At 33.5% G+C, this 25,210-nt stretch overlaps 1 protein-coding gene across 2 annotated transcripts in view; it reads right to left on the bottom strand.

Annotated features, from left to right (window-relative positions):
- Positions 1-23,270, bottom strand: part of HGF (hepatocyte growth factor) — a 61,063-nt gene extending 37,793 nt beyond the window's left edge. Inside the window, exons 1-7 of one of the 2 annotated variants that reach the window (XM_037510847.2) lie at positions 23,199-23,270; positions 22,819-22,945; positions 15,946-16,111; positions 12,756-12,868; positions 11,198-11,312; positions 6,648-6,790; positions 612-732 (exon numbers count right to left, since the gene is read on the bottom strand). In XM_037510847.2, the coding sequence (XP_037366744.1) occupies positions 612-732; positions 6,648-6,790; positions 11,198-11,312; positions 12,756-12,868; positions 15,946-16,111; positions 22,819-22,906 (746 nt within the window). In that variant the 5' untranslated portion in view covers positions 22,907-22,945; positions 23,199-23,270. Of the gene's footprint in view, positions 1-611; positions 733-6,647; positions 6,791-11,197; positions 11,313-12,755; positions 12,869-15,945; positions 16,112-22,818; positions 23,117-23,198 lie in introns of those variants that run through there. The other variant, XM_037510856.2, reaches the window with a different exon arrangement.
- Positions 23,271-25,210: the final 1,940 nt, after the last annotated feature.

Genomic DNA, 25,210 nt, shown 5'->3' with positions numbered 1-25,210 from the left:
TCCTGATTTCTCTAAATTTGCATTTTCAAACTATATGCGGATAAGCAGCCAAAGAACTACTCCACCTTCCATTCCTTTTCTATGGCTATGACATGTGTCATGGTGTCACACAAAGTGCTCCATTTTACCTAATTCACTGATTATGTGGCTCTAAAAGCACTTGGGTTTGCATTTAATGATCATGTCCACCCACCCCCAACATTGGGTCTGTCAAAGGGGTCATGAGTGAATGGACTTCTTTCTACTATGGAAATGAAAGAGGTGTGTATGTTGTTAGTTCTGTTAGAACTTTTGTTAGTTCTTCCCTTGGTTTAGGACCATCCCGATTTCCTGGACTCTATCTAGTCAGCCATTGAGTAGAAGGCATAGCCACTGTCCTCATCTATGTCACCATAAATGCCTTTGCCCAAGACTACCTCTTTCAAATATAATGGTTCCAGTAACTCTGTCAGAAGGATCCTGAATATTCAGAGAAATTCTAAATTTTATGTTCATCCATTTTCCAGAAAACATTATACTAAATAAGGAGAATTTCCATAGCAGCTTATCATGGAGCAAAACCAGACTGTATAGTAAAGAATCATTGGAAACATGACGTGGTGATCTTTTACCTTTCTGGCAAGAATTTGTGTCGGTGTGGTGTCTGATGATCCCAGCGCTGACAAATCTTGCCCGATTCTGTATGATCCATAGGACCTCGATAACTTTCTCCATTGCAGGTCATGCATTCAACTAATAAAATTAAAGTATGGCATGTTAATTGCTTCTGACAGCAAAACCAAGAGTACTGCTATTCCATTTAAAGAACAGTAAATCATCTGTTTAGTAAAGAGATTTTTAGAGAAACTTAAATAGTGCATAAAATGCTCCCTACAGAACTCTACATATAGTTTAAATGGGATTTTTGAAATTAGTGTCATACAGATTTAGTGTAGGGCCAGAATGTTGCCTTGCAAATTTATCAACAGTGTCCCAAAGATACTAAAATCTGGAAATATAAGATATGCCCTTGGAGACTCTGCCTTTATTAGTCTAAAATAAATAGAATCTCAGTATCTATACTGTTAGCAAAATAGTGCTTCTTTCTCAACTTACACATCTAAATATATACACAGAAAATACGCATTTTAACATGAGTACATGTCATATTCCTACGGTTAATGCAAATATCAAGACCAGACAGATTGGAGAAACTAGCTTTGGTCAGAAATCTGGTACTATGAAAAGCACACCAATATTTTAAAAGAAGAAATCATGACTCTTATCTCTCAGTGAATACCCATATTGAATGGGCAAGCTTACATTCTTCCCTAAGTTAGCATAGGTGACCTGCTATTGAACTCCTTGTACTCACTGTTTTGAAAATGTATAAGCTGATCTAATTATGCAGGATCTTACTGATGATTCTGTGAGGTTAATTAATAGTTCTAACTGGCCTTTTATGTCACACTGAAAACTCTGAATCATATCAACTTGCTGAAAATGAGACTTCTCAAATGGACAGAATGATTTGTAGCACAGCAGGCATCCTCTAAAATAAATCATTGCTTGGCTTTGCTAAGAATCCGGCAAACTTCCCCAAACACATCATTTGTATTGTGATTACTGATCATATAACTTCATCTGAAGGGAAGGAAAGATATCAATGTTTAGTTTTGTCTACCAGGGTCTAGTTTAATGAATATTTGTAATAATTTGGGATATAAGAAATATCTCTTTTGAAATGTTGATTTTTATCATCTAATAGGGCATTAACTATTAACTTTCTGATACATGAAACTATATGGCTTGATCCATCTACTTCTTTCATATAGGTTAATCTGTGAACTAAGACAAAGGGCCAGTTCAGTTTCTATTCATTTGATATTGAGATTCCCCAGTCTACAGTCAGTAGAGACCTAACTATAAATGAAAGGGATCTAAGAGCACATAGATAAAGGTGCACTGTTTGGCCAAGGTCATTTCCATGTTGAAATGTTAATATAGTTTATATATTATATTTCAGCTTTCCATTTGAAAGGGGTTCAGGTCTATAGAGTTCCCTTTTGTTAATAAAATGCAAGCTTTGATATAGTCACAGAAAATGATGTAGTATTTCTAATTGTAGTTTGCTCCTTCATATGCCCATAACTTAAGAGTTAAGCATCTGCATGTACAACTTGTAAATTTGTATAATACCCAGCAATCAGAATATACTTCCTATGTATCCTTTAGAAAATGCAGTTTATAAGACTATAACCCTTTTTAATGAGCATGAATAATTATTTTTTCTGGGAAGCTGTACTATAGGGATTGTTATAGAAAAGCTTCTCTTGACTTTAGGATTTTTAATTTTATTAGGAAAAAATAGTTATATAAATGAAACAGCTAATTATGTAAGATGACTACTTTCCAGAATGAGTGTGGTAGAATCAAAAGCTTATCCAAACTTTAATGTACATAAAAGTTACTTTAAAACATGATTAAAGGAAGTTCTGAGTTAGCGGATTAGGGCTAGAACATTAATACCAAGCTTTTAGAGGATGCTGATTCTACTGGCTCCTGGACCTACTTGAGTAGGAGGTTTTATTTTATTTTGTTTGTTTTATTCTAAAACTTCCAAGTGTTGAACAATAATAGCTTTTATAGGAGAGAATGGATTTTATTTGGACCTGGAAGGATGGATGTGTTGAACAGCGATAAAATGGCAAAATACGTAAGATGACATATAAGACACATGGATTAGTATGTTATGTTTATATGAAAAGAAAGTTAAGGGTGCAGTTGAAAAACTAATGAAATTTTTAACTAAAAAAGATATCACGAATGAGGCTATATTTTGGAAGGCAATGAAAGTTGTTGAGGTAGATATTAAACATACCCTGTGATTGGACTGAAATGATAAGTAGAGTTATATATTCTTTGAGTATTCAGTACCTTTAATATATAAGATATCATTTGATCCTTGCAGTAAAGAAAATAAGGCTCACAAAAATTTTAAGGAACTTACCTAAAACAGAAAATATCAAACCTGTGCCTGGAACACAAGTTTTCTGACCCACAGTCCAGTGTTCTTTCCATTCTTCCTAATTGTCTTTTTGTCCTACATACTTTTAATCTGTTTCCTATCCATTCTAACTGGTCATACTTTAAGACAGACTCACAGAACAATCTTAGGAAGTCAACCCTCCCTCCTTCTTCAACATTGTTCCAACAATCCTCTGTCCTCTTGTTTACAACAGTAGGTTGTCCTCCTGTCAGATTCTCCCTCACTGGAGCATGAGGAGAAGGAGGCCAAGGGGAAGCAACTAGATGGTCACTTACCCAAGGCTGAAAAGTTTGTTTTATCACTACATCAAACCATCATGTTCGTCATATACAACATCTCAAAAAAAAAAAAAAAAAAAAACACAAATTTAAACTTAGAGTTAGTTTTCAAATTTTCATAATTCGAAGAATGTTCCGAGTTTTCCCAGCTCAAGGTCAAACAGTAAGGGTGGAAACCAAGTCCACCTGCTCAAGGAATCAGTGAAAGCACGATCTATATGACAGTGCAAGAGAGTGGGCATGTCCCTCCTGTCCCTTCTTCTTTGGGGTCTCTCTATTGTGGCCAATGTATTATTTAAACATGTCAGCAAGTTTTTTCCCTTTAAAAAGAAAAAAAAAAAGGAAAATGCTATCCCAGATTACATAAATGCAAACAAAATAAATGTTTCTACTCATAAGTAGAAGAGTTCTTTTAAATATGGTTCTATTCTAAATGATAGTAAAAAACAACAAAAACTGCACATGATTTGTATATATAAGTAGCATTAATTTAGCATCTTTCTTGTCATACAAACTAAACTGAAAAAAATCACTGTTTCAATTATCTCCATCCTAAAACCACAAGTGATCTGTGTTTACAGACTAAACGAACTGTTTTTAAAGTATCTCGTAGACATATCCATGCTAATCATCACTTCAGCAAAACTAAATCTTGAACAGTCTCACAAATCCACATTTATGTGGTTTTATTAAGCCTTTTTTAAAAAAGTATTTCTCCATAAGAGCATGGCATTAAACACAAAGTTATGGCAGTATTATTAAGTATTTTAAGTACCAAAAAAAATAAGGATTATGACTGAATAATATCCATTTGCTTGAATATTTGATAATCATTTAAAAAAATGCCAATGTTTGCTTTATTTTAAATCCCAAGCAAAAGTTAGAGCAAGAAATTGAATTTTACATATCTCAATTTTCCATAATGATTAATCTTACATTAATGGTAATGTTTTCTTTACAGAATTATGTCGGGTTCTAAATTTTATAAAAGGTTTTTCATTTTCTTTTGGAATGCTTAATACATTTTGAAGGTTTAAATTATTAAAGTAATCATTGAATACCAGATTTATTTCTTTGAAGAACCAAAATTTTATGTGATTATTTAACCAGTAGTTCATTACAGTTACAAAAATTTCAAAAAGCATGAATTGATTTACATGTCTTGTTTTTTCAAAAGAATAGTCCAAAGTTTAATCATAGGTACTGTTCCTGTATAATTTTAAATACGTAAGATGATTTGATTATTTTATCCATACTACTTTATTCATAACATTATAATCTTTAGACTTGGCCATTTAACAAATTAATATTCACATATAAAAATGGCTCACCCATCATATTACTTAAGTATTCTCAATTTAGAGGGTTTCCCTCATATATGCATCTGAATAGAAATTTATATCATATCTACACTACTTTGTATATCTTGTATTATCCATTTTATAAATAACTTCTTTTCTGTGTTAATGTATTGACAATACTTTTTAAAAATCCTCTTCATTAAAATCCTGCAAAAGCATAGTTCATGTTAGTGTGAATTTAAATATCGCAGCTCAATTCACACTTCCTGCAATATGTTTACCCTAGAGGGCAGGTGTTGGTTCATTTCTCTCTCAGGAGGGTTATTCTACTATTGTCAGACTTCTAATTGTTTCCAGAAAGAGCACATCTGCAACCTCTAATGCCATGGTGACCAATTGCATCATTAATGAGCAATGCCCTTTTCTAAGGGAGGCACAGTGACCTCAAATTATTAAAGGATATTAAAGATGTGCATTCTAATGAGATATGGATAACTGGAAATTGTATTTTTCTCATTACTTCTTTTCCAGCATGTTTATTCAACATTGGCTATCAGTTCAGATCTGTGCCAGTGTTGTTTTTTCTTTCTTTTTTTTTTTTTGATGAAAGTTTTTATAAACCAGCAATTGAAAATAAAATTCCCATATGGACTAGGAGATAACATAAATGCTAAGCTGTTTCAGGTCACCTCCCCTTGAAAACACTTTCCCAGGTCAAATAAAACCAATAAACAAAACTTTTTGCCAATGACTTTCAACCTCAGAAACTGTGAGAAGGGAGAGTTCCTTTAAAATAGGGTTTTTTCTTCCATGTGTGAATTTAAGACAAATATTAATTACAGACTTATTCATACAAAACAGACTTGTTCATAACGTTATCACAGATCCGTTTATTATTTTTAAAAGAAAAGAAAACAATGAAGAATTTATAGTAAACAGGATATGATATAGAATGGAAAGTAAGAATTTACAAACAGAGATGGAACTGGCTCTAGCACATGAAGTCATGAATTTTAAATTAACTAACAACAGAAAACAAATTCACCTTCTCTGTGACAATTAGCTAACAATGGCCTTTTTATGTGATAAATATCAACCTACTAGTAAATGAATATTTATAGAAGAAATATTTCCAAAAGAAATTTCATGAGTAACAAACAGGTAAGATATCTTACTATAAAAATTGGACAGCATTCCAGCAGCCCGTCCCACCCCAAGTACTTCAAAATCCTAATAAATTTCTATCAGAATTTTATCCGTGTTTGCTTTGGCTGTTTAGAATTTTAGTTTCAGACAGAACTAGTTTAACAGCCAGATAACTAAGAAAAATGAAACCGCATACAGTGCTGAAATGGTTACTCTTCCTTCTTGCCAGTCATTTAGTTTTCCACTGCATGAGTAAAGACTGAGAGGAGGTAGAACATAGACATGGATTTAAGATGCCTGCCTTCAAGGCAGCTTGGGAACCACTTAAATCTCTTCAGATACTAATCTGAATGGTATTCAGTTCCAGTCTAGGTATCAAGTTTCGTTCTAGTCACATTTTCACCAAAACACACACTGGGGGAGCTTCCAGTGATGCCCTCCTGTATTTTCTTCTCAGTCAATATACCCTTGCCACACCACTTTAGAGCAGCTTTGACAACATTTCTGCTGAAATAGGTGCTGAATTAATACAATTAGCATTACTCATAAAGGGCTAACTTTTTTTCAGTCACTTGCAGATGACATGTGAGAGTAGAGTTTGAGGTATATGAGCTCAAGACAATATGAGGAAGTCCAAACTTTCACTTCCTCTGAGGGATGCCTCAGGCTCTGTTGAAATTCAAACTGACAACTGGCTCCATTATTGTGCATTAATCTGAGAATAATCAGTTTTTAAAACATCCTGTAAAGTGTTCAAAATAAGTCTATGGTTGCATTTGAATGAACAATGTATTTATTGGGACTTGATTAGTTTCTGTTAACCTTTAATGTGAGTTGCAGTTCTAGACAAAAGGGGGATCAGAGTACCCCCACACGGCATTCAGGTTCATTTACCTTCTGAACACTGAGGAATGTCACAGACTTCGTAGCGTACCTCTGGATTGCTTGTGAAACACCAGGGTCCCCCTTCTTCCCCTCGAGGATTGCGACAGTAGTTTTCCTGTAGGTCTTTACCCCGATAGCTCGAAGGCAAAAAGCTAGTTTTAAAATGATAATCATTACAGTATAAGAGCATGCAACTTATTTTTGACCAATTAATTTTCTAATTAGTTGTTATGTTTTTCCAAAATATTCTATCTCAGACATCCAAATATTTTTAGCTTGAATTCCCTCATTTCCATCCATTCTTAAAATACTTTAATTTTATTAACTTTCACCTAATTGAATATGGTAATGTTCAGCATCATTAAGAGTGCTCTGTCTCTGGGTTTGCTAAGAATCAATTTTCCCTAACTTAAATGACATTGTTTGAATCACAATTTCAAAGCTCCAATTCTAGCAAGTGATTGAGCAATGCCCCTTGTAAGAGAACGGAAGAAATATTGCAGTCAACCTTGAAATCTCACTATTACACTGCTTATCCAAGATAATTACTTGTTTATTGCTTTTCTTATGAAGAATAGTCCCCATTTTTTTCTGCACAATTGAGAAACAGACTGAAGTAACAAGAACAAAGAATCTAAAATTTAATTCAACATGGACTCAAATTTCAACTTTCTCTTACTCACTAGAGACTGTAGCAGGACATTTCATCTTTCTAAGCCTGTTAGCTTACCTGTTCATTGAATATAACCATAATTTATGGCAACTTAAACCTTCTATGGTTGTTTTGATTTCAGAGATGGCAGAATAATTGACACTAAGTTAATGTGATCTATCATCAGACACACTCCACTTGGTAGTCTTAATTTTGTCATAAAACAGAATTGCTTGTTTTTTTCAAAAATTCAAATGATTTTTACTATGCCCATGAAGTGGTACTCCAGGTTTAGTTAATAATAGTAGGCCACTGGTTGCAGAGACAGCAATATAGTGCGTTCACTTTAAATTTCACTTTTTTAATTTTTACTTATTTGCTTTTTTATTAATGACATATTATATTATTATTTTACATCCTTGTTTGTTTTTTCACAATATAGGATTTCCCCCCACAGATATGGGCACCATCAATTTCCCACCACCAAAGCCAGTAATTCCACTCCTATATAGCTGCTCAAAGAACACTTCAAATTTCTAATGCTCTACTTATAGTTTTGTTTGTAGCATAAAGTATTTCAAAACAATTTCAGAAAAGTCCAAAACCTTTTTACTCTTTTGTACTGCTTGTGGCATTGGCCTTAATGATAATACACTGATACAGCTATATTTATCACAAAAAATCGTAATAAGTAAGAAATATATACTTTTAGGTATTACTAGCAAATGCTTTTTGGAAAATCCAGTTGTGTTTCTCAATATTCAGTTCAATAATTTTTATAAAGTTTTATTTCTAATTTTACTGTTCTCTGAGTTCTAAATAGTAACTTAAAGTCCAGGGATTTTAGTCTCAGTATATATTCTCATTCAAATGTTTACCTTACCCACTGAAACTTATATTTTAAAAAATATAAATATACAAAATATTTATACATCTTAAATGTATAAATATAATAAATATACACAAAATAAATATACATCTTAAACACACATACATTAAGTATATCTAGTTGTAGAAAAGCTTTCAGCTCTGTGTGCGCGCACACACACACACACTCACACATACACACACACACACACACACACACGCCCTTTTCCAGAGGATGTGTAAGGCCAGAAAGAAGTGTGAGGAAGCAGTGGCTGAATCAGTCAATAGTTTAGTAGGGAAAATGCAATTCGAAAGGAATGGAAAAAAATATAAATCAAAACTAGATATGGCTAAAAGATGAATAAAGTTTTTCCCACTGGAATTAATAAAATGAAAAATGAAGAGAAAGGATGTACTGCTTTCCACAATTTTGTGTCAATTTACATGAACTTCCTCTTTAGGTCATGCAGCATAAAGAGCAGTCCTCATAATATCTTTTCCTTATTCCTTGGTACATACAACTTTTTAACCAAACTAACTAGTTTTCTTCTGGGTTCTGAAGTGTTCTGCCCGCTATTCTTTATTTTCTCATTCTTGACCAAAAGATGAAGCTTAACCTTACTCTTTTCACTTACATTTCATTTAATAAATGTTTATTAAAACCTATTATATGTAAACCCTATGTTTGTCAATAGGCTCTGTAATAAATTTTATTCACATTCATGCTAGCTTTAGTTCTTTGTTGTTAGCAAAGCTTTAAGAGAGATAAATGAAATAATAGTTACAATTGAGTAATACCCAAATATACTTCAAAATATAAATTTGATCTTCTTGCTTCTAGTCTCCTTTTCTTTTCTTTTAATATAAACTGTGTTCGTAGGAAACTTGATCTGTTCCATCATCTGCTTCATTAATGAATGCTGGGTGGCCAGTGAAGGATATAGATGTAGATATCAGGTCACCTGATTTTCTGGTTAAGCCTCTATACTAATTTCATCATCTATCATCATCTTCCCATTAAGTCACTTGTAAAATATTTCAATTTACGGAGTCAACAATAAATCACTCCTCTAGACAAAAACATATTTCTTTTTCCATCTTCCATAAAGTTAATCTTTAGTCAACAATTTAAAAGTGTGAAAATATCATGCAGATATTCCAATGAGATGGTATTTGATAGAAATTAAGTTTTGTTCCCCTTGAATATAAAAGAAAACAAAAAAAATGATTCGATTAATATACAAAATCCTTTCAGCCCTTAACCTCTATGTCACAAGAAAATGTTTTTTTGTAAAATAGCTGATTGGACCAAGAAGCCAGTTCCCAGGGAGATCTGTTTCATATTATTCCTCTAGCAGAGAATCACAATCATAGAGAATTTGGGCTGAAATAAAACCTCTACTGGGTGAATATAGTACACTCTTTAACTAGGGTAGAATTGAATTCAAAAGCTATTTCTTTGTTCATGAAAAACTTAGGCCTATTTAAATAAAGTGTTTTCTTCACTATGCAAGGAATGACCCCATACAAATCTTTGAGAGGAAAAAAAAACACATATTGTTTGGTTGTTGTATCATAAGGATAATACTATGTTTCAGAAGTATTCATGCATAACTGTAAATATCTGCTTTTGAAAAAAGCAGTAGTTTTCTCTTTTGGAAATACTGTAAAGCTGATCATCAGCCTGAATACTACCTAGCTGGAATTAGTTAGGACTAGAGCGACTAAATTACAGGTTTGATCCCAATGTGGAGCGACTAATTATTTTTCTGTATATGTTGTCCAATTAACTAGCTTCTGTTTACTGAAGTAAAATCACCTTGTGCAATTTTGCTTTACAAAATTAATTAAATGTGGGGAAAAAAAGTGAATTCAACAAGGCAAAGTAATCACCACTATTGCAAAAACAAGTCACAGCATGTGCTCTACTGATTGGCCAAGTGTTTCATGCCCTTGGGTTTTTAAAAGCATGGTTATAGAGTGCCTCTAGCTAGACTTAGATTTTGGCCGTAACATTTTCCAGTTTAGAGTTGTGCATGACCTTGGAAAGTTACTAAGGCTCATTGTGCCCCAGTTTTACCACATATAAAATTGAACTAAAAATCTACCCACTATGTGGTTCTTGGGAGGATTAAATGTGTGGTACTGGTAAACTACTCAAAAAGGCACTTGGTATATGGTAAACTAAATCTTCTAATTCATTTAATAACCTCAGGGAGGTTTTCAAAACTATTTTAGCTCCTCTTTACACTTATTTGTGAAATAAGTCTTGAAAAACTATGGCTATATTTAGCTCTTTAGTGGGTATTAGATATCTATGTTTGTCCTCCACAATGATTAAAACTCAGACTAATGAGCTGATGGATATTATGTTTACTTGTCTTTAAATAGAATTCATCTGTTATAATGAGCATGCATCTTCTCTTAAGGGTAGATATTTAATTTCCAAGAAGTAAGAAGTTTTCTTTAGTCATTAGGCAATAGGTGAAATGGGAAAGATGGTCAATCTGAGGGATGAATTTTTAGCAATGGTTCTAAGTTTTTGCTGTACTTTGGGGAGCTTAAAAAATACCAATGCCTGGGTTTCCCAGTCAAGAAATTTAATTGACCTGTAATGATACCTGATTTTTGGAATGTGTTAAAAACTCATAGGGGCTAATTTTATTGTGCAGCCAAGGTTGAAAACCACCACAGTTAAAGAACATTTCTGACTTAGTCAACCTCTCCATTCTGACTGTGTAGTGCTATACCTTCTCGAATGCAGAGAGGGGAAAATTGTTTTTTTTTTTAATTACATTTCCATTATTGTTCACAAACATCAATATCTATACATTGAGGATTTGAAGTAAAACAATGTTAGTAGACTACATGTGAATGATAAATTTATTAATCTTTGGCTACATCAATTGTGAATTCAAATGAATTCATCAAAGTTAACTGGGTCATAGAACTGTAGGATTAGCCTGAAGGACTAAAGTGAAATGGCTAACATGTATACAAAAAGAGATGCACTATCCTCTTTTTTTCATGCTGTCCTTACCTGTGTTCATGTGGTATCATGGAACTCCAAGGTTGGCATTTGATGCCACTCTTAGTGATAGATACTGTTCCCTTGTAGCTGCCTCCTTTACCAATGATGCAGTTTCTAATGTAGTCTATTGGAAGAAAACAGAGAAAAGATTTTTAACTGTGTACTAAATAAAGGGAAAATTAAAATAAAGTTACACTCAAATCTTTATGTAGTTGATACTTGTAAACTCTCTCAACTAATAATTTCAAATTTCTTTCCTTGCCTAGTAGAAGCCTAAAGCTTTTGCTGATATTTTCAATATAATACATTTCAGAGTAATCAGAAAAAAACTATTGAAAGACTTTAATTTTGTGAGCAAATAACTACATAACTGCAGAGATTAGTCTATGTTCTTAACATAGATTAGTCTGTATAGTCAGCTAGTCAAGCAAATTTAATTTGGCAGAAATGATTAACTCCAATATACAGACCATTTTAAGAAAATATTGAAAAGTGATTTGTAAAACCTATAATGATTTCAGAGAGTTTATTGAGATGATAAGGTTAACTAATTTGTCCTTATCTCAAGAAAATTGTGTGGATTTTGTGTGTGTATATATATGTGATAATCACATTAAGGTAATTAATGATTCCAATATTCTTACTAATATTCCATCAGCTAAATTACAGGGCAACCAAATTGCAAAACATTGTGCATTCCTATAAATAATAGTACATGCAGCTGTTATCAATGATAATAAAAATGATCTTATCATAGATTGTGAATTGTGTTTTAGAACATGTGGAATTGTTAGAATGTATAGAGATTATCTTATTTTCTACCATTAATTAATTTTAATTAAATACCTACTCTCTTAACAAGGAAACCTCTGTGTACATTACCCAATACCAAATCCAGTCAGATACATTCAAGAAAATATTACAACTGAAACATTATTATTGTAAGTATAATACATAATTATTATTTTGTGCGAAAGATTTAGTATGTAAAATTCATATTTATTCTTAAATTATTTCATTGATATAACTTTTCCATGGACAAAGTAAATACAATGTCAGACTTCTAAATCAAACAAATCAATTTTATTTTTAAAGATTTTCTGAAAGTATATGATTAGAAATGCATTAAACTAATCAACTAATTTTTCAAAATCTCCACATTTTGTTTTCATCAACAGACACCACTATAACTAGTTCTCAAAGTTGTTAAAATTTAAAATCCTATAGTAGGTTCCAAATATGCTGTAATGTAAGATGTCTTAAACTAATAATGTAAGGTGGCGCTTTCTAAAAGTAACATGGAGAATACCAGTTGTAGGAGACAGTCTTAGAAAAAAAAACTAAAAGGGAGAAAGTCATCTAATTATGGTATATTTGGGAAATGCTATCTTTATTCTAAATTATAATAGTAAAAATAGCCAAGTGTACTAGTGTCATCTATTATAATGGATGGATTGCCTGCAAAATAGAGCCAGTATAAAATAGAAAAATCATGAGCACTTTAGCAGCAAATTACATATATTCTATACTTTACAAATTATGAAATACTGAGGAAGAAATCAGTTACCTTTATTTTCATATAGGTCAAATTCATGGCCAAACTCTTTTTTTACTCCACTTGACATGCTATTGAAAGGGAACCAGAGGCATCGTTTTCTTGTTTTATCAAAAACAAAGGCCCTGAAAAAAATGTCTGAATGAAAAGAAGGAATACTACTATTTATACAGTTCTTAAAAAATGGGCACATGGTTTAACCAAGGAGGATGATATAAAAACAGTACATTATTGCATATATCTAACATGAGTGATATTTGCACCTATCATTTTGATGTCCAAATGAGAAAGAATAAAATTAAGGTATTATAGCTATAAATTTAAACGTCAGATCAAATACTTGAAATGTTTACATGTTATGCTCAATGACTTCTAGAAAATTGAGGACTTCAAAAAGAAAATCAGTATGTAACACAACCTTTTTTTGTAATCACACAGAAAGATATCTATATAGAACTCAATATATTTGAAATATCATGATTAATTTCCAAAGTACATTCTAGAATGATAATCACAAAGACAAATCATCAGCCCAGGAGATCACCTAAGAAATAGGAATCTAAAAGCAAATGCTTGGAAAATTTTGTACATAATAGCCTTTCTTGGTGACTTGTAAAACTTTGAAGTTTATCGAAAGCTACAAAATCTGCTATAAGATAACTGTTTACTTAAGCCAATGTTTTCAAAATAGTTTGTTTTCATAAGCATTTTAAAATTAAAAAGACTACCAATATCATAGAAATATGCTTTTGGTATGTCATCCTGAAGAAAAGTACTAAAATGGGTTACTTCTACAATTACCATTCCTATAGTTAAGTATTATATTGACTTTCGTTGTTTACTCAAAAAATCTTTCTAAAACAGAATGATAAATATAAAAATCCATTAACTGGGAATAGTAAAATACTTGGTGAAATTCTCAACATTAAATGTTTTTTAGTTAATTTTTTTAATGAGGTAACATGTAAAATTACATATATAAATAGTTATATGATTTGGAATAATAGATTCATACATCATGCCCACCACTAGGGCACCCTTAGTCCTTTACCATATGGATCTCCTGATCTCTTTTTCACACCCCTTTCCTTCCTCTCTTCTAGAAGCCTCAATTCTGTAATCATATTTCTTGGGTTTGTTTTGGTTTCCTTTTGTCAGTTCCTTTGTTTTGTTTCTCTGTATTCCACATGAATGAAATCATTTGATATTTTTCTTTCTCCTTCCGACTTATTTCAGTGAGCATAATCCTATATAGTTCTATGTTTTACCAAATGCCAACAGTATACCTTCTGAGAAAGAAACATTTCTCCCCATGCTCACTGAATCACAGATGCTTTCCTAAAGTTTTGTTCGTGTTTTCCAAGAGCTTTCACATATTTGCCTTTTTTTCCCAATGGTTCCAAAAATCATATAAGTTTCTAAAAAGATCCTTTATTTCATTTCAGAGTATAATAGTATGTCCATTCAATTATGAATAGCTAATGTATTCAGTGATTCCAAACATGTTTGTGTATTCATATATGGGGAAGATGAATAAAGATGGTGATACCATTTCTGGGCAGAAGAAGGTTGGCTGTATACAGAGTATTATCACATATGCTTTTCTGCATACATTTTCATATATTTGGAGATCAAAATTAACAATCAGAATATGTAGAAAAGTAAGAAACCTCATTCATATAGTGTATGTGAAGATTTATTAATCAAATCTATTCTCTGACACAGCAAGTCATTCTAGTGTCTCCAAAAGAAAAAAAAAAAAAAAAGAGAGTTCTCCTTCCCCACACCAATTATAAGCTAATGAATGTCAAAATTGAGAGTTAGCAATATTTTCCTCATTAATGTATCCTGGAGGGTTATATTTTCAGATTCAATGTTCAGAAATCAAGAATGAGACATGGTTCTCCCAGTCCCTTTGCCCTGTTCTTTCAACCCTCAGGGGAAAATTCAGCAAATCCAAGTCTTCAGTTGCCAAAGGACATCTCCAAAATTCTACATAGTTGAAATGTGGATTGAGAATAGTTTTCTCTAATTTATTTTTAACAATCTCAAGACGTTTATAGGAAAGTTAGGGAATGAAACAGAGTTATCATAGGACTGTACATGCAAAGTCAATTCCCCATCTCCTTTGCCAGGAAACATCCCTCTGAAAGTTGCAGTTTGGCTATAAAAATACTTCCAAAAGAGCTGTAACTTAATAGAAAGGAGATGGTCCCTCCTCCCTTTAAATCTGTTGAAGATCTCTGACATGTTCTTTCTCCTCAGGCCCATAGCATTAATTTCTCTGAGAAGGCAGGGTGAAATTGGGATCTCTTGTTACTGTATTAATAAAATCTGTGTTCACATCATATGTCACTACTCATATGTAATAGGGTAGAATTCAAAATTTATAGAATGTCATATACAATCCTATACAAAATGTGATGAAATGGGAACATAACAGTAGAAAGTGAGGGAGGAAAAAGTATATAAACATGTTTATGAAAGAGAAAAAGCACATTCTCCTGACAGCTTAGAAAATTGTCACCTTCATGGCCTAAAACTCCAAGTTTTAACCTCTAGGATCATTGGCAAAGTAGCAAGGGATTTTTCTCTGTGAGGGTATAGGTAATTTCAAAGAAAAGAAAACTCTCTATTTGATTCCCTCCATGCATCTTGAATAACTCCATAGTTTTTCACCTAAAACTTCATCATCACTAACTCCTAACTTCTTTTAAATAGTTTCTGCTGCTGACACAAATCCCTCTAGTTTTTTATCTAATTCTCTCAACACCTTTTTATTTCAATCCCTGAAGACAAAGATGTAAGTTTTGCAGTGAACTTTGGCTGTTGCCCAACTTATATTCTGAAAATCCCTCTACTCCTCTTGCAAAAAAGGAAAATGTTTGAATGGAATATTTTTAAATATTAGAGATAAAAGCCAACCTAATGGAACTTTAGTTCCTGAAGTTCACTTTTTTAGAAGATGAGAAAACATAAATTCTATGACCAAAGTCACTGTTAATTCTAAAAAAGTCAGTTTTTGAATTTTCTCTTACTCATATTTCCATCAGCTGAGATCTAATTCCTTTGTTGTAATTAACTAAAATCAAGCTTATTATTTTAAGAGAAAGTTACATTGAATAAAAAATAAAAAAATGATGATAATAAGTACATATGCTGTATAGGAAAATGTTTCTAAGAACAAAATGAAGCAACTTACTTGCAAGTAAATGGAAGTCCTTTATTCCTAATACATCTATTGGCACACAGGTCTGCAGTATTCATTTTTTTTGTTTTTATCTTCAGTGATGGATCTTCTTTAATTAGAGTAGTCTTTGCTGACTTTTTGAATTCATGAAGTGTGTTTCTTCTTTTCTTTTGTCCTTCTAATAATAATAATAATATTCATGATACTAAAACATGGCAGAACACTTTTGAGGCTAATATACAATGTCCTTAAGGATCATCTACAAAAGATTCAGTATCTGAAAAGACACTAGACCTCTAGGAGTTGAGGACACAGTAAAGTAGGGAATGATACTCTTAAACAGTTAAGAACAAGAGAGGAAATCAGGTAAGAATAAATAACTTCTCAGTAAGTGAGCATAATCACTCATGTACATTATTTCAAATGAAGGATGCTTTTAAAAAATAGGAGAAAGTTCACACTAAAGCAATAAATAACATGATAATCCTCCAAACAGTGAGGAAGCAAGTATCAGAGCATATCATATCATCATTTATAATTAAATTGTTCGTTTCTTTCTAAAATTGGTCTTCCTGTAATTTATTAAATTAATTGGATAAGCCAAGTCAATGACAGGTAAGAAGCTTTTCACTAAAAATTAAGCAATGGATAAATTCTGATTTACTCTTTAAAGTGTTTCAAACTATTCATATTTTAGCCCTTCTCATTTCCTATATAAATGTTTTCTGTGCTTTGGGGCACTATTTCTTAGTATCATGAACTATTTGTCTTGAAGCCAAGCCAAATGCTGTAAATCAAATGTATGTAAAGCATCTTCCTTTAATGTAACAATATCATTTTTCTTCAGGAAAGTATTCTACAAAGCTCCTAGATAGCATGAAGTGTCTTATTCAAAAATTAAAAAGCTGAAGTAAAACATTCCCAAAGGTTTGATCTGGATAACTTTAAAGTATCAAGAATTTCCTATTTTATTCTCAATCTTTCCAAAAGTTACCCAGTTTGTAAAGATGATCACCAGCTTAACAATGAGGATCAAAATGTCTAAGAGATTTCAGCTATTGTATAATAAGGATGGCCAAAATTGTACCCTCACTGTGCCTGGCAATTCTTTTGAACATCCTTATAACAAAAGCAGTAATAACATATTCATTTTTAAGATTAAGAAACCAAGACAGCTTCAGAATTCCTATGCTTAAATACTTGTGGTGCCATCTTTTTCTAAGAATTCCCAAGAAAGTATGTGGATATATAGTTTATAAATATTTTCCCCCAAATTTTTTTAAAGTTATCAGTAATAACTGATGGTAGAATAGGAAATGAATTCCTGGTGAGATTGTCAGAAAAGATGGTGAAATTTTTGTGCAAAACATTTAGAAATGTGACCACCAGAGTTTGTCTACCAAGACCAATTACCAAGAATGGCATCATACACTAAGCTACCAGCAACAAACTGGCTCCAGTTGGTTTATTAAACATGCAGATGCTACTCATTAATGTTGACCTTAGCTTGCACTCCACAATAAATAAGAGAAAATATAAAGTCCTCTAAATTTCTGGTCCTCTGTACAACTCCAGAACACAATCTCAAAAAAAAAAAAAAAAACCTGGTACTAATTCATATAGTAATGCTTTCATTTTTTATTTACTTATTTTATTTTGTCCCAGAAGATGGAATGGATGCAGTACAACAGATATACTTTAAATGACACTTTATTATAGTTATTAAATCAACCAAATAATTTATCAGCATGTTATTTATTGAGTGTGAACCAAATGCCTTACATAATATTGGCAAACAGATGGTAATTCTGGCATTCTTACTGACTTGCCAAATGACTTTGTTTACCTGAAATGATAGTATTCCAATTACTCAATTTACAGAATGAAAGTTACCTTATATGTGAACTAAAAAGTTTTTAAAACTAAAATCACAAATATTTGTAGATCAATTTGGATAAAAATGTTATGAATATGCAAAATTTTGTTTCTGAAATTTTATCATTTAATTTCTAGCTTAAGAGAAGAAGCTATCACTCTCCCAATCAAAGAAGAGGTATAATTCTTTTCAAGCTTTGATTTCTGCCATAGACCCATGTTAATGAAGATGAGATTCTCCATTAAAAGTTTATCCTTCTTTTGACTTTAGTGCACTCTTTCTAAGGGAATGTAAGATGCTATAATTATCCAGCATTATAGGTTGGAATATTTCTTAGGAACAAATAGGAGTTCATTGATGCAGAAAATCTATTACAAAACAACTACCTGCCAAAATAGAATTATGTGTGTGTGATTGTGTGTGCATGCAGGTGGGTGTATTTCTCAAATAAATTTTATTAATTAAAAATATAGAATTAAAAATGACCTGATATGTATTATAAATGACTAAGTGTGAGAGAAGATCATCAAACCAAATTTTAATGATAAATCACAAGCATTAAATTCCAATATGCGTTTTACTAATTATCAGATAAAGTAAAACCCCTGGACAATGCTCTGGTTTCTTTTCTCAAACTGCTATGATCTAAACACAAGCATTGGAGAATATTGTAGAGGAAAGAGGTCTTTATGGGATTGTTGTTCTTGTATAGTTCTACAGATCTTCGGTTGTTCTATTGAGATGTGTTAATGTGTTATTGTACCTCATAAAAACAGTGCACTCTTTGCTGTTAAATTTTTCCATCGTTATATGTCATATAAAAAGCAAAAAGCATACTGGAAAGCAAATAAATGTATGATTTCTTACTAGATAATACATAGGAGTAAAAAGCTTGTCTGGGGCTACAAAGATAATCATAAGCAAAGGGAACCAGAGATAGGATTCCCTTTTCACTATTTCTCATGACTTGGAAGCTTTGCCTTATATTCAGTCATTTCTACTAGCTCAATAACTACTCAAAATGTTCAAGCTAGTTGTATATCATATAATCCACACATTTATCAAATTAATTGCAAATTACTTCCATCTTCAGTAGAAGAAAAATTCAAAACAGAAGTCATTCAAAACAGCATCTGAAAATAAAATTCCTTTGCTGAAAATAGCTACAACTTTCTCTTCCATATGTATTAACAACTGATGTTTGTTTTACTGAAAACAGTAAAAAGAGAAGCTTAATTTGGGAAAAAACTCAAAAATATCTTTGGATCAGATTTTTGTCTACTATTTTTTGTGCGTGACTGTTAGTTGAAGTTTATAAACACAATATTGAAATGAAGTCAAAGGGTGAGAGATCACTGCAACTTTGTCATGCTTTCCTGTACTTTAAATTAAAACTCTTTTTCCCTTTCTTCCAGTTTGGGAAAACATTCTGGAAGCTATATATGCTGTATAATTCCTGAAGAATCTTAAGTCCCTATTTGAGAAAGAAAATCATTTGGATTTTAGTGAAAACCTACCAACAGAAAGTAGGGTCAAATGTATCAAGGTGCTTGAAGTAAGACACATTTCTCCCTCTAGTCTCCTGGCCTCACACTCATTTCTCTCAGTACCTCATATATTTTCTTCTCTGTATGGACTAACCATTGACTTCAAAGGAAAAAATCATGCAAGGGAAGGATTTGCAGGGTGTGGAAAGAAGCAGGAATCTGGCTCCACATACTCTGAGAAACCTACCCACATGATTAGTGATTAACAGCTTGAAGTGACAAGATGTTAAGATGAAAGTATACAAATAATTAATGGAAAGGGATGGTTGTGACTAGAGATTTTTAAACCTCCCAACGACAAGAATTATAAATACAGCCCCAGATCTTTATTGCTATTATCTGGGACTTGAATTCTACAAATGGACAATCCTCTCCTCTTCTTTAAAGAAGGCAGCAATACCACAAATAAAGATGTCAAGAAGAAAGGGAACCTGTCAGATTTAAATCAAACGTTGGTATTTAAGAAGTAGCTTCTCAAATATCCAAAGAGATTTACAAAATGAAGTGATACTCAGTGTGAGATAAGGGGCCTCCCCAGATATCGCTCTCCTCTGCTTCCCACTTCCTTGTCAAAATTTCATTGCTATAGAAGGCTCCACCTGGTATGATTCTTCACTGCCTGTTTCTGCCTAGAACTCTCCCTCCACACAGCAATCAACACAGCCACACTACGGTCCAAAATCATTCATGTATTTTGTCAACTCAAAAGTTTTCAGCAGCTGCCCATAACATTCAAAGAGAGAGCACAGGGTTTAGCATGACATTCAAGCTCATGTGTGTTACCTTATCTTACTTTTTGTAGCACAGACCAAACTCCTGGCCTACAAAAACTCAGTACCCTAGCCCCACAGGTAACCTGACCTTTCTGATACTTTCTCACCTCTATATCTTTGGAGGCTTTGTGTTCCCCTGACTTAGTACTCACCTTTCTCCTACCCATCTTTTCATCCTCAACTTGGGTACCAGGTACTCCCTAAATCTGGTTTGCTCTTTAAACTAGAAATGAACTCTCAACCATAGTGTAAGAGTATTTTTAATTCAGGTGTTGTGTTGTTGTTGTTGTTTTATGTTACTTGGCAATGGATTTTTTAAGGAAAGTTTCAGTTTATTTCACAACTGCTGCTTCAGTTTAACTAAAAGGAAAAAAAATCACTGCATATTTAATTCACATAGCTTTCAGTGGGAATCTAAGCTCTATTTCTTAAATAAAATAGTAAGATAATTAAGGTCTTTAACACCAGTGTTCTCATGCAAGGTAAATGCAATAATGCCAATTTTATTAGAATGAAAGAGGCTTTATTTTTAGAATTAGATCTATAATAGTTGCTCAATAAATAGATTTCTTTCTCATTTGTTTATGTTTACATCTCCCACAGGCTTCAGGATGTTAGTTGTTCATTTAATTGTTCATTGCTCAGAGGTATTTCGATGTTTGTTTTCAGTGTAGGTGGGAATGGATACAGGATAATTTCATGTAGACCAAGTCCTATAGGGATGTCTTGGGTTCTCTATATTGATTATTCTTTAAGAAAGTTTTCCATAGAGTATCTGCATAATAAATTCTACTCATAACTGGTTATCACCTTATTATAGTATCTACCTTTTTTCTAGTATTTTGTTATTTTACAGCATATACAAATATAGACTCACTATACATATCAAAAAGTATAATCAAAGCAAGTAACAGCAAAAACCTAAATATTCATGTTACATAATATAAAAAAAAAGAACAAACTTTCCTTAGATGTCCTAAGAGAGTTATCTATCCATGTTTTCCATTTTGAAGTATGTTATTAAAAAAAAAAAACTATCCACATAAACTTGTCACCCAAAAAAAGACAGACCCCTTTTTGATGATAATTTTAGCATTATCCACTTCAGGAATTATCCACAACATATCCATAATTCCCAATTGACCTCTCATTGCCTGCCAGCACACTCTTGGGCTGCATTCTCCCTATACTCAGGAAAAGCAGTCATTTCAACATTAGCCAAAGTGAAATATAATTACAAATGTATATCTCCTGCCAAAACTTCGCAGTGCATGCCAAAAACAAATAGACATTGTCTATAGTTGATCTACTGTTTGGGTTTTCCACACTGTGTTCCCCTTGCATTAGCACAGATGATTTCAGGTAACCATATTCTACTTTAGACTATCAACATTTTAATATTTAAAAATGAAAGTCCTCAAAATACTAGCCATGATTTCAGTTTATGCTGAAAATTCCCTGTACCAGCAATGTCTTCTAAAAATCCATTTTAACATGTACCTCTCAAGCACAATAGCCTGCTTGATTTGAATTAACTCCTTTTGTTATCTCTTCAGATATCTTTACTAAATATTTTCAAATTGACTCTTCTCATATAGTGTTGTTTTCCAGAAGGGCAACTTTACAAAACAGAAGACTGCAAGGTAGATTCTATGATTTTTCTTGTCAGTTAGTAAAATGTTGAGGATTTTCAGCTCTTGTATTCCATCAGAAACTAGATCAGAGGGCTGATGAATTTCATCTCTCAAAATATCTAACCAGTTCTCAGTTTATATTGCAAAAAGGTCATGTCCACCATCTGGGCATCTGTTCCATTCTTTCAACCCCTGTGCCCACACATGATGTTCACTCTCTTCTCCCATTGGCATCCCAGCCACTACAATGATAATACAGCCAAATACAGATGTTTCCTCTTGTCCTGATAATAATAGAAAACTTCTCAAAGCAGCAAATAAAATCTCTAAACTTCCAAGCAATATGAATACCCAAGTAACTCCTTCCTAATCCATAAATGCAGGGAGGAAATTTGGAGCCTGAGAAGAGCAGTTCTGCAGCTTTAATAAAGTCACCCAGTTTTTGCCTCCCTAGCACTGCAGTTTCAAAAGGGCAGGCGTGCATACCCAGGCAGCATGAGTCTTTTGAAGAAAGACTTTCTCCTTCATTTTTATAACATGCATATGCACAGTTTAATCTGCCTTCTCCAAATGAAAACCTGTATAACATCATAACTTGACCCTGAATGTTAACTGACTGATGTGGGATAGTAGATTGTCATGGAAAATTGTCCTCTAGAAAAAAATGAGTCCCTGCAATACTGACCATCATTCTTCCCTCTTCAGACCATCCCCTCTGTTCAGCTCTAAACTTGTCCAAACCAGCAAAGTTCCAGGCAGTGTTTCGCACTTCAATCCTCTCCCGTAGTCTACAACTATTAAGCTAAGGGAGACTGTGGCTGGGGGGGTGAGGCAGGGCGGCACAGACAAACTCAGAGGATGTTTATTATCTTTTAAAATGTTTTCCAAATAGGAAAAGTATGTCGAAAGAAAACACATTGAGAGATTTAAACAACCCATACCATACACTGATTTAAGAAAGGATGCTGAGAATAGGGCAAAGGAAAAGTATTAGAAAAGGGAGAGGTTAGCAAGAAAAAGTTAAAATAACAATCATAATGAAGAAAAAAACTAACCTGCATAGGGAATGGCGATGGGGAGCAGGAGGAGATGTAGGAGGACATGCTGCAGCAGCAGGACTGGCAGAAGTTTGGTCACCCACATGGTGCTGCTGGATGTGCTGGCGGATCCCACTGCAGATGCCTGGGTGAAAGAATCCTGTTTCTACTCAGAGCCTAAAGAGCCAGCCGTCTCTGAGCTGCTTTTTATTGCGATGAGCTAAGTTTGTTGTGTGATTAACTGGAAAGATCTAGGTCTGAACTCCCTCTTACGGTAAGAAACTGTTTAACAGCCCTCCACTCTCTCATCCACCCCCTCCTTTGCTCACTATCCACCCTCCCCACAACACCAAACAGATCCCAGCTCCCCTCCCCCCCCCTTTAGGAAAGAAACTTACAAAGAAAAAGGTCACCTGGCCTGAGGCCAGCGTCAATTTGGAAGCTGGAGCTCCAGATCCCTGTGGCTCCTATCTGAGTAGGGAAGGGAGGAGCAAGGCTCAGTCCAATAGCTAAATCAAGGCACAGGCAGAGGACCAATTCGCTAAATTCAAACAAGAAAATACATGTGTTTACATATCTATTTAGGAAAAGAGGAAGGGGAAGCAGCATAAGAGAAAGCAAAGAGCTGTCTTTCAGTCAAATGTGCCTTAGCAACTAATCTGCAGAATGTCACTGCTAGAGCACCCTGGGATTACAAACTCTGTCACAGGTTCCCTAAGCTGTTACAGGACCCAGAGGAGGGAGGCAGGTGAGGGGGTGGGGCGTGGGCAGGTCTGGCTCAGGTTAGGTAAGAAAAGTGTGAAGTGTTGTGGGGTAAAAATAAATGATCCTGCAAAACAAAAGTACCCACATGTCAGGTGGGAAAAGTGCCCCTGTGCCCAGGGCTCAGAACAGGCAGCTCTTTTCAGAAGCTGTGCTAAACTCCCCGGCCATCACAAATGTAATCCAAATGCATAAAATAAACTGTCTGGTTTGGATCCTTGCATAAAAGAAGCTGTCTGATTTGGATCCTTTGATAAAAAATGGTCTTGATCTTTCTTAAAATGTCTAGGAGATTGAGATTATCCACTGGCTCTCTCTCTGGAAACAAATGTAACATGAAATAGATTCTCATCCCCTCACCCCCCTTGTATAATGTGTGTACTTTCTAAGACTAACCGTCACTGGAAATCTCTCTCAAACTGCTTTAATTTATGAATAATGAACGTGTCTCTCTTCTCCAACTTCAATCCCTCATTCACCAGCCTCCCAAATCTAAATGGAGAGATGAAAAGCTTGCTTGAGGACTGGGGAGATTCATGTCTATTAAATCTTTATGAGATCATAGCCCAGACCTCTCATTTAATTCAGATAATTTGTCTTTGCTCCTCTAAGTGATACTCTGATTTCTTTAGGCAAGAGCTTGCTATATTTATAATGAACTTTGGAAGACAGTTGCCCTGCATGTTTTTGAGATGGAGACAAGTAGGAATCAGCATCTTAGCCCACAGAGGAAAAGAGAGTGGGCAGACTGCGGGAATGCCATGGAGCATGACCACCTGCACAGAAGTGGTGTGTGCAAAATTCAAGCCTTCCCACAACAGCCCACCCTCCAAGTAAGGTTCTCATTCCTCCTCTTCCTCCTGCTCCACCCACCCAAATTCCAGAAAAATAAAAACAATTCTGATAGGTCCTTAAGATTATGGGATAGCTAGAGAAATAAGAGAGTAGCTACTTTGCAGGAATCTATATTATCGTTACTATTGTTAATCCTTTTTTTTGATCATTTCCTCCTTTTAAAAACAAAGCCAACATTGCTTATAATCATTTATAATCAGCATCTCCCTAGCGTTCCAAGTGCCTGTTTTACTTCCCATGCTACTTTTTGAAAAATCTCAATTTCAGCCTATTCCTGACCATGATCCTGACTTGCTCTCCAGCATCTTTTGTGCCTTATTAGGGATTCAGATTCCATCTAAAGAAGCTAGATTCTCTTTAAGTAAATTATTGTAGGTAAACAATAACAGAGATCAGTCTTCTCTTTGTTCTCTCTCAATGTAGAATAGGGTTGTAAACGCAATCACAATTATTATTATTATTATTAAGGATTTAGGGTAAAAATCTATCCTGGATAAGGTATTAGGTATTAGGTATTAGGTATAAGGTATTAGGACACCATAAGGAAAATGAATAAACTGAATAGGTTGCATTTTTGCTCTGACATTAAATACAATAAATGAACATTTAGGATTATATATTTATATTTCTCTTGTGACAAGTTATTTGGTTTGCATTAAAATGATAGCTAATATGCACTGTTTTCAGAGCCACTCTTCAAAAATAGTCTTATTTAATCCTAAAGATAAATGTATTGACAATAATTATTATAATTCCCATTTAGTAATTGAGGAAGCAAGTAAATTATTTCTAT

Source organism: Talpa occidentalis, unplaced genomic scaffold (assembly GCF_014898055.3).
Source record: "Talpa occidentalis isolate TD23 unplaced genomic scaffold, MPIMG_talOcc4v2.1, whole genome shotgun sequence".
Lineage (NCBI taxonomy): Eukaryota > Metazoa > Chordata > Mammalia > Eulipotyphla > Talpidae > Talpa > Talpa occidentalis.
The sequence above is the reverse complement of the archived record's forward strand: the minus strand, read 5'-3'. Positions and strand labels throughout refer to the sequence as shown.